The 8,319-nt window shown below is 38.3% G+C and overlaps 1 protein-coding gene across 1 annotated transcript; it reads left to right on the top strand.

The window, feature by feature from the left end:
* The first annotated feature begins 2,045 nt into the window (after positions 1–2,045).
* edc3 (enhancer of mRNA decapping 3 homolog (S. cerevisiae)) lies at positions 2,046–8,208 on the top strand. Its single transcript, XM_028032224.1, has 7 exons — positions 2,046–2,187; positions 2,423–2,589; positions 3,270–3,496; positions 3,582–3,920; positions 4,003–4,156; positions 4,996–5,213; positions 6,040–8,208. The coding sequence occupies exons 2-7, from the start codon at positions 2,426–2,428 to the stop codon at positions 6,372–6,374; spliced, it is 1,437 nt and encodes a 478-aa protein (XP_027888025.1). The 5' UTR covers positions 2,046–2,187; positions 2,423–2,425; the 3' UTR covers positions 6,375–8,208.
* Positions 8,209–8,319: the final 111 nt, after the last annotated feature.

Below are 8,319 nucleotides of genomic sequence, written 5' to 3'. Positions count from 1 at the left end.
ACAACAACAGGTGTGCATGAAGAGGCTGCTGTTATCACTTGAAGACCATAAAAACGGTCCAGTTACCTGGAACTGGCTCTTGACGTAAACCCTGACCCACACCATGAGGAAGACTAAAAAGAAAAAAGAGCAAATTTTTTTAAATTTCTTTTTTTTTTGGCTAAAATGAAGAACATTTACTTTTAGATCTTACCCGGGCTGTAAAGTCAGATCTGGAGTTCCACATGTCCAGGTCCACGAGTAAAAAATAAACTAATGTTTGAATTATGGACGAAACGTCCTGCAGCAACCTCCAAGGTTTAAGTTGTCCGTCGTTTCTGTTAGGAAGAAATGGCTCAGCAGTCTGCCTAGAGGACAAACTTTCACACAAAGCTGTTATCTGGAGGTGGGCATCTATTATTGGATCATGTCTGCTGATATTTCCACTGTTTACGTGACAGGAAACACATCGTCACCGCTACTGGACTCATCCACAAACCCTTCTGTCATGACACGTTTTTAATTATACATATTATGACGTATGTCATCCAAAAATCTGATTTCTGAATAACAGTCCTAACTAAGAGAACAATTTCTCTAATGTAAATTTTTGCGGCCCACAACTGCAATTCAGAAGTAACACAAATTTGCACCATCAAGCACAGGTGGTTGATGCAGATAGAGATTTTATTTATAACCAGAAAGTGAAAGAAAGTGACCCAAATCTTACTCTTATTGCTGAAACCAAATTTGTTTAATTGTGTGCAAAAGATACTGAAAACTAGATGCTTTTCTTTTAATAAAGCAAATGTGCAAAATCTCTTCTAAGGTTTGGATCTACAATGAATAACATCCATTTTGGATAAAATAAAATTGGATTACTTTATTTGCTTTTTTTTCTTTTTGGCCCTTTTTGTGATGTGGGTCTGTTTTTGTGATCACAAAATGTTTGGACGCCCTGCTCTAATGGGATCTTACTTCAGAAATCCTCTCCTGTTCACTATCAGAGTCAACCTGCTTCATTTGTTTTCCTTGCATAGTTTTGAGATTGTCTGTAAAGGCCATCCTGGGAGTATCCATGCTGACCTCAGTTCATTAAAAGCAGCTGGATGACAGAGTGATGCTCCCCACTCCCTAGATATTCTCCACATGATCTCATTTAACCTCAATCAGTTGTTTACTGACATTTCTAAAACACCAACATCAGCTTTCTTTTTATTAAATATTTTCTACAGTAAATTTGACACAAGAAAAGAAAACTGTTTCTTGCTCTTTTGTTCTTTTAAGGCTTTATTCTTTAGTGTTAAGGTTTGTGGTAAATTGTCTCTACGGATGCAGATTTTCTTCAGCTTAGTGTGAAATGTTGCATCCTTGTGACTAAATCCAAAGTTGATTCTTGGATAAGTAAGTCAGGCCAGAATACAGCAGTACTGCTCTTTTATTAGAACATATGGTTTGTTGAGCCAATTTGTATTTGACAAATACAAACTGGGTTACAAATGGATACTTTTACCTTTTTCTCTCTCTGTGTGTCTCTATTTTTTGAAAACCTGACTTTATTATTTTTCTTAGCAGCATAGTAACAGCCACAGTCGTTCTTGTCTTTCACTGACTGCTGCTGAACACCGTCACTTCAAACGTTATAACTTTTCCCCCCTACACGGCGCCCCTGATTCTCAGAATATTTTTATTCTATCTGACTCATTGTAAGTTTTTTTGAAAGAGAAATTGGCAAAATTTCGAAAACATCTCCAAACAATTAACAACCCACATCTAATGCAGTATTCTTTGATAATTGTATGTTCAGTTTAAGGTCAAAAGTGTTAAATATAATTAGTAAACAGAACTTAATCTATTTTACTGTAAACCAGATAGAAATGTAAATAAACCGGCCTTGGTAATCTATGTATAATCAATTTAGTTATTCATTGCTCGAACGCATCCATGTAAATCAACATACATATTACAGAATAAATGAATAAATGAATAAACAAAATAACCTCCTTGAAGTTATTTTGTTGTCATGGAGAAAGAGTTCTCGCGTGTTTTATTTTGAAAAGTGAGGTTTCCCGGAAACAGGAAGCTAGTGTCAGTAGCCGTTTAAAAGCTAAGAGGCTAATCTCAAAGAGCTATATTCTTAGCCGTTGTTTGAAAATTGCATTGCCTTGAGCTGTACAAAGGAGTCCGCATCGATTTAACATTGGAAAGGTATAAAACTTTGTCTTTATTTAAAGCGTTTTTCAACTGAAATGAGTTTTGGATAGCAACTTAGCTTGATACAAGGCCGAAGCTATTGCTAAGTACGTTTTCAAACGTTAGCTCCAAACTGTGAATATTTCGCTGTACTGCCTGAATGTTAACTTGTTCGGACTTATAAGTCGGTGATTATTGGTGTGACTGTTTTAGCTGTTCATGTTCATTTGAAATAGAATATTTATTGCAGATAATGGCCTCGGACTGGTTGGGTAGTTTGGTGTCTCTTAACTGTGGACCAACGCTGGGAGTTTACCAAGGAGAAGTGTCATCTGTGGACCAGTCCAGCCAGACCATCTCCTTACGACAACCTTTCCACAATGGGGTCAAATGTCCCGTTCCTGAGGTCACATTCAGGTAAACCTCGACTTAAATGTTCTCGATTCTACTTTTCCCACAACTTGGGTCTGTTTTATTGAAACAGTACCATTTCAATCTAAATAGAAATGGTGTTTTGACCCAACTTGTTGTTTTGCTGCTAACCTGTTTTTATATTTAAGCACTTCCTCTCGTGTTCTGGCATTTTCATTTCAAATAATGTGATACAAACTCAAAAAACTGGATTCCAGAAGTCAGCAGGCCTTTCACAATAAGAAACTTTGCTGGACGATAAATTACCTCCGGAATTATTGCGATAAACGATAACTGTTGTTTTGAGACCATTTTCAGATAATGAATTGATAATAGCCCTATCAAGTTAAAGTTTTATTTTATAATGAACTCTGCATTGGAACTGGAAGACATTTTAAATATCCAAAATAAAACACAACAAATGACAAGTAAATAAAAACCAAAAACATCTGAAACCAAAAATAAGATTATAAAGTCTTTGTAAACAAAATTAGCCTTCAAAAATATTAATCGCCACAATAGAAATTATCGAGCTCACTTTAATTTATTATGCAATTAATTGCGACAATCTTAGAAGTGAAAAACAATTATGTATGCTATTGGGTTTCTATAAATGGTCAAATCTGATCCATTTTGCATTTTACTGAAGTTCTCTCTTGTTTTTTTGTTGTTGTTTTTTCTTCCAGTGCCATTGATATACAAGAACTAAAAATTTTGGACATCAGAAACTTTAATGCCAGGGCAGCTTCCAGTGCTGCTGCAAAGGGAAACGCTGTCCCAGTTGCCGTTCCAAAGGGGGATCCCAGATCTGTGGAGAAGCTGAACTCTCCACAGCAGTGCTCTAAAAGTTATGGAGAACGTCACCTGGATGCACTGGGTCAACCTAAAGGCTTTCGTCGAAGACATAACTCCTGTAGGTGTGATTAATTTGGCTGCAGGTAAAACTTTCCTATGAATATTGAGACGCTAATAGCTGCTTTTTTCCCCGATACTATCAGGGTCGTCCACCAGTCGAGGGGCAAACCAAGCGACGCCGAAAAAGAATGGAGTGAAAAACGGGCAGATGAAAAACAGAGACGACGAGTGCTTCGGCGACGGCATGGATGACGGGCTGGATACGGATTTTGATTTTGAAGGAAACCTGGCACTGTTCGACAAAGCTGCAGTTTTCTCAGAGATTGACACGACAGAGCGACGTAACGGCGCGAGGTCGCGTGGCACGCCTCAGGATCAGACGCCCACACGGTACCGCCATGACGAGAACATCCTGGAGGTCAAACCGATTGTTTATAGACAGATTGTTGTACCACAGCCTGGGCACAAAGAGTATTGCACTGGTACGTGTTTTACGTTGCAGCGACTGAAGTACAGTGTTCAGTAGAGTAGTTTAAACCTGCTTCTTTACTTTACGTCATACAGACTCTGGACTTGTTGTTCCGAGTATTTCCTATGAGCTCCACAAGCGTCTGTTGTCTGCTGCCGAGCGCTACGGCCTGACGCTGGAGCGGAGACTGGAGATGACTGGAGTGTGTGCCAGCCAGATGACACTCACGTTGTTAGGAGGGCCCAACAGGTACGAATATTGACTTAGAGGAAGCATTTAGTTAAAAGTTCAACCTTAATTCTGAATTATGAAGAATTAGACTGAAGGTATGTGGAGAAAAAACACGTTTTGAGTCAATCGGTTTTTTTGCTTTTACATGTTGAACAGCCGCATTTCTTTTTTTTCCCTTTTCATTTTCATTTTTGCAAAGTTCATAAAAATCTGGACTTTGCTTTTAGCACTTTTTAATTCTGGGTAAAAACAAAAAAATTGTTTATCGCAAAAAGGTTTAGGTTTTCAAACTTCATTCTTTATTCTCGTATATACAACATCTAAAATATGGATTTCTAAACAACAAAGCGGTTGACCTCGCACATCTCAAGTTGATTCTTTCGTAAAACTTTGATTTACTGCTTGAGAGAAATTATAAATATGAATGCATCAAAAAAAAAAAGGAGTTTCAGTGCTTTCTTTTTATTTAAATCTTCCACGTCTTTGACTGTTTGTGGTTTTAAAACTTGGTCTGGTTTAGGCATCAAACAAACCACCAAAACTCTTTAACTTTTAAACTTTTACAATGTGTAAAATGTATAAACAGAATGTTTAGTGTATAATAATTCAGTCTAGATTTGACAAATCTGCTATAAATATGTAAAGTTGGTGGAATTATTTGTCAATAAATATGTAATCTAGTGGCCTTTATCGGTTTGTTGAATCAGATGTCAATAATGCTCTCATGATTAATAGATAAAACTCAAATGGTAAAATTGTTTTTCACTCAAATGTCTGGAAAAAGTTTGGACATTAGTAATTATAGGAAGTCAACGAATCTGTTTAATTGCCTTTTCTAAATTGTTTACGTCTTTCAGATTTACACCCAAAAACCTCCATCAGCGGCCCACGGTGGCGCTGCTGTGTGGGCCTCATGTTCAGGGAGCGCAGGGCATTAGCTGCGGCCGCCACCTGGCCAACCACGAAGTGGAGGTCATACTGTTTCTGCCCAACTTCGTCAAGATGCTCGACGCCGTGACAAGCGAGCTGACGCTTTTCAACAAGACCGGCGGCAAACAGGTGTCCAGCATCAAAGGTGAGCCTGGCTGGTGGTGCAGGCTATGTTCACACAGCAGAGAGTGGTGCTCAATTTCAGTTTTTATTTAATTTTTTATTATGAATTGCGACTTCCATGGTTGTTCATACCAATAATTAAATGAGCCATCAAACTTCCGTGTAAGTAATTTACAACCCCAAAGCGTTTATTTCACTTATAATCTGCCAGACATGGGAAAATGTTTCGGTATAAGTTAAATAATCTGCCAGTGGAACTAGTACTTTTTCATCAATATTCAGAAATTACTGACTTAAAAACATCTGATAAGTTACTTGTAAGTTAGTTTTGTCTTACTTCAAGTTTAAGATATTTGCAGTAGAAACTAGACAAAAATACTTGGTAAGATTTTGGGTTTTTACAGTGTAAAAGTCAGATAAAATACGTCATGACCGTTCATAGCGGAGACGATTTGAAAACAATCTGATTTAGGACCATATTTTGTTTACAGAGAGTTTGATTCATTTTATTTGTTGTTTCTGTTTTGTTTTATTTTGGATATTTAAAAATGTCTTCCGGTTCCAGTATTAAATATTCATTAGAATTTAAAGTTTATTGATCTCTAAGAATGTGTTCTTGCATTATTATGCCATTACTGTTGTTTTACTTAAAAATGACCTCAAAATTACAATATTATTGTTTATTGCAAGGACGTCTGGGACAATTTATCATCCAGAAAAATGTATCCTCCTAGCAGGCTCACATGTGGTCAAAAAATTTGGGTCTCATTTTTCTGCTGTGTGAATTTTTTATTTTTTTTAATGAAATGATCACCAGTGGGTCACGCTTGTTGTTTTTCTCCCTTTAGATCTCCCAGACACCCCAGTGGATCTAATCATAAACTGTCTGGACTGCCACGAGAACACATTCCTGATGGACCAGCCTTGGTACCGGGCGGCTGCGGACTGGGCCAACCAGAACAGAGCGCCGGTGCTCAGCCTGGACCCTCCTGTAAGCGGGCAGGGCCATGCAGTCGAGGCCAAGTGGTCGCTGTCGCTCTGCCTGCCCCTTCCTCTGGCCGAAGGCGCCGGCAGAGTTTACCTGTGCGACATCGGTGTTCCTCTGCAGGTGTTCCAGGAAGTGGGAATCAAGTACCACACTCCGTTCGGTTGTAAATTCGTCATCCCCCTGCACTCCGCTTAACGAGACTGATTGATTAAACCATTCACCTTCCTTGACCATTTAGGTTTTGGCGCCTTATATTCCATGAGTTTCATCTCTAAGTCATTGTTTGAACTGTTTCCTCACGCTCAAGGACCACTGATGCATACTTTGTTTCGTTTTTTTACAAATGTGGAAGCTTTCAAGTCTTTATTGGTCATCTTGGTGATTAAGCTATGGGATTGTAACGCAGCTTAAAGAAGGACAATCACTTAACTTTGAACGGTTTGGTCTAAATCCATTGTACAATACACTTAATTTTCACTGCGGAAACCCAACTGGCTCCAAAGCTTAGACTTTCGGTGCTCAGTTTGTGTTTTCAGGTTTACATGACGTTAATCTGCAGCAGGGAGTCTCTGCAGGAAGCCTCCTTTGTCTTTCGATGTGCTGATTTATATTCTTTTTTTTTTCATACCTTTTGACGGCACAGATAGAAAACGCACTGAATGCTTTTGAGCCATGAAAGCAGGGAGTTTGTAGATGTAACTTCAGTAGCGTTTTGAGCAGATTAGCTAAGAGAGCAGAATTAAATTAAAGTTACTGTTTTATACGCCACTCTGCATGCACCAGTATTAGAATCGGGTTCTCGGTTTATAAAAATCTAATTTGGCATATTCGTAGCTCAAATACGAGCCGAGATGATTTTGTATTTTTGTACTCATTCCTGTGATTGGGCCGGCTGCCCGGTTGATAAACAGTCGTTAGATTTAGGTTCTGGTAAAGTGGAGCAGCACAAAAAAACCCTGCTGCTCAAGTGGGGAGAAATACTTTGTCAACCCATGTTTTGAAAGAAGATTATAATGGCGTGTTTGAAAGTTTCTGCATAAAATAAGGTCCAGAAAGAGCAGGCTCTAAAACACAACAAGGTTAATATTTCTGATTCATGGAAAATATCTGACACCTCTGACATTTAGCAAAAAATGCACATTTTTATTTGGCCACGATTCGATTATTTCTGCTCTGAGCTGTGACGTCCTTTACAGAGTAGCTTTTGTGAACCAATAACAGCAATTCCCAAAAAACAAAACAAACAAAAAAATTGGTAAATGATATATACCAGAAAATATTTAGAAAAAACATCATGAAACTGTGAACAAGAGCTGCTGTTGTGCCATGTTCTGAGGGTGACACATCTTTCCATGTACGCTTGACAATGAAAACTGATTCTTTTTTTTAATTTATGTATCATTTTCATTTGTAATGAGTCCAGAAATAAAGTTACTACCTTGTTAGCATTATTTAACACTCTCACTATCAGGTTTTTTAAGATCTGGGAAAAGTCGCGATTAGTAATCCTAGTACTTTATTATTTTTTTTATTATTTAAAGATAAAATTTCCAACATCTAAGAAGCAGCTTTCACAGGATTGATGTACGTGTTCGATGACGGCTACAGCCATGCACAATATTTCTCTTTTTCTCCAACATTCCTCTTGCCTGATGTGTAATTATTTCACATCTGTTGAGACAAGCCTGGCTTGGAAAGTGAAGCCAGCGTTGCTGAATGTGACGTTTGTTTATTGGCCAGCAGGAGGCGATAAAAGGAAACATTTCCACGCTTCCTCTTTTAAAACCCCGCAGCTTTTGGGTGATTATCACCGATAGGCTTTTTTGTTTTGTTTTTTTTTTCCACAGAGAAATGGGAACTGAGTTTTATTTTCTCCGTTCAGAAGAACCGCATTAGAAAATGTCAGTGGTGGCTGAGTTGCGTTGGTTCTGCACAGGAGGCTGTTGTGAAATGAAAACTTCATTGTCACTGATCGGCTTGTGCAGAAACTTTGCATTTTTTATGTCCAATAAAAACCGATAACCACTCACTGTTTGCATGTCTGTACATTTTTTTGTAAACATTGCCTCATTGATCAAGTTCCTACTTCGCTCGGTTTGGGTCTTATTTTTAGCAGGACTGCCACAGTGCGCATGTGCGC

Source organism: Xiphophorus couchianus, chromosome 2 (assembly GCF_001444195.1).
Source record: "Xiphophorus couchianus chromosome 2, X_couchianus-1.0, whole genome shotgun sequence".
Lineage (NCBI taxonomy): Eukaryota > Metazoa > Chordata > Actinopteri > Cyprinodontiformes > Poeciliidae > Xiphophorus > Xiphophorus couchianus.
This window is presented reverse-complemented; position numbering and strand designations above follow the sequence as displayed.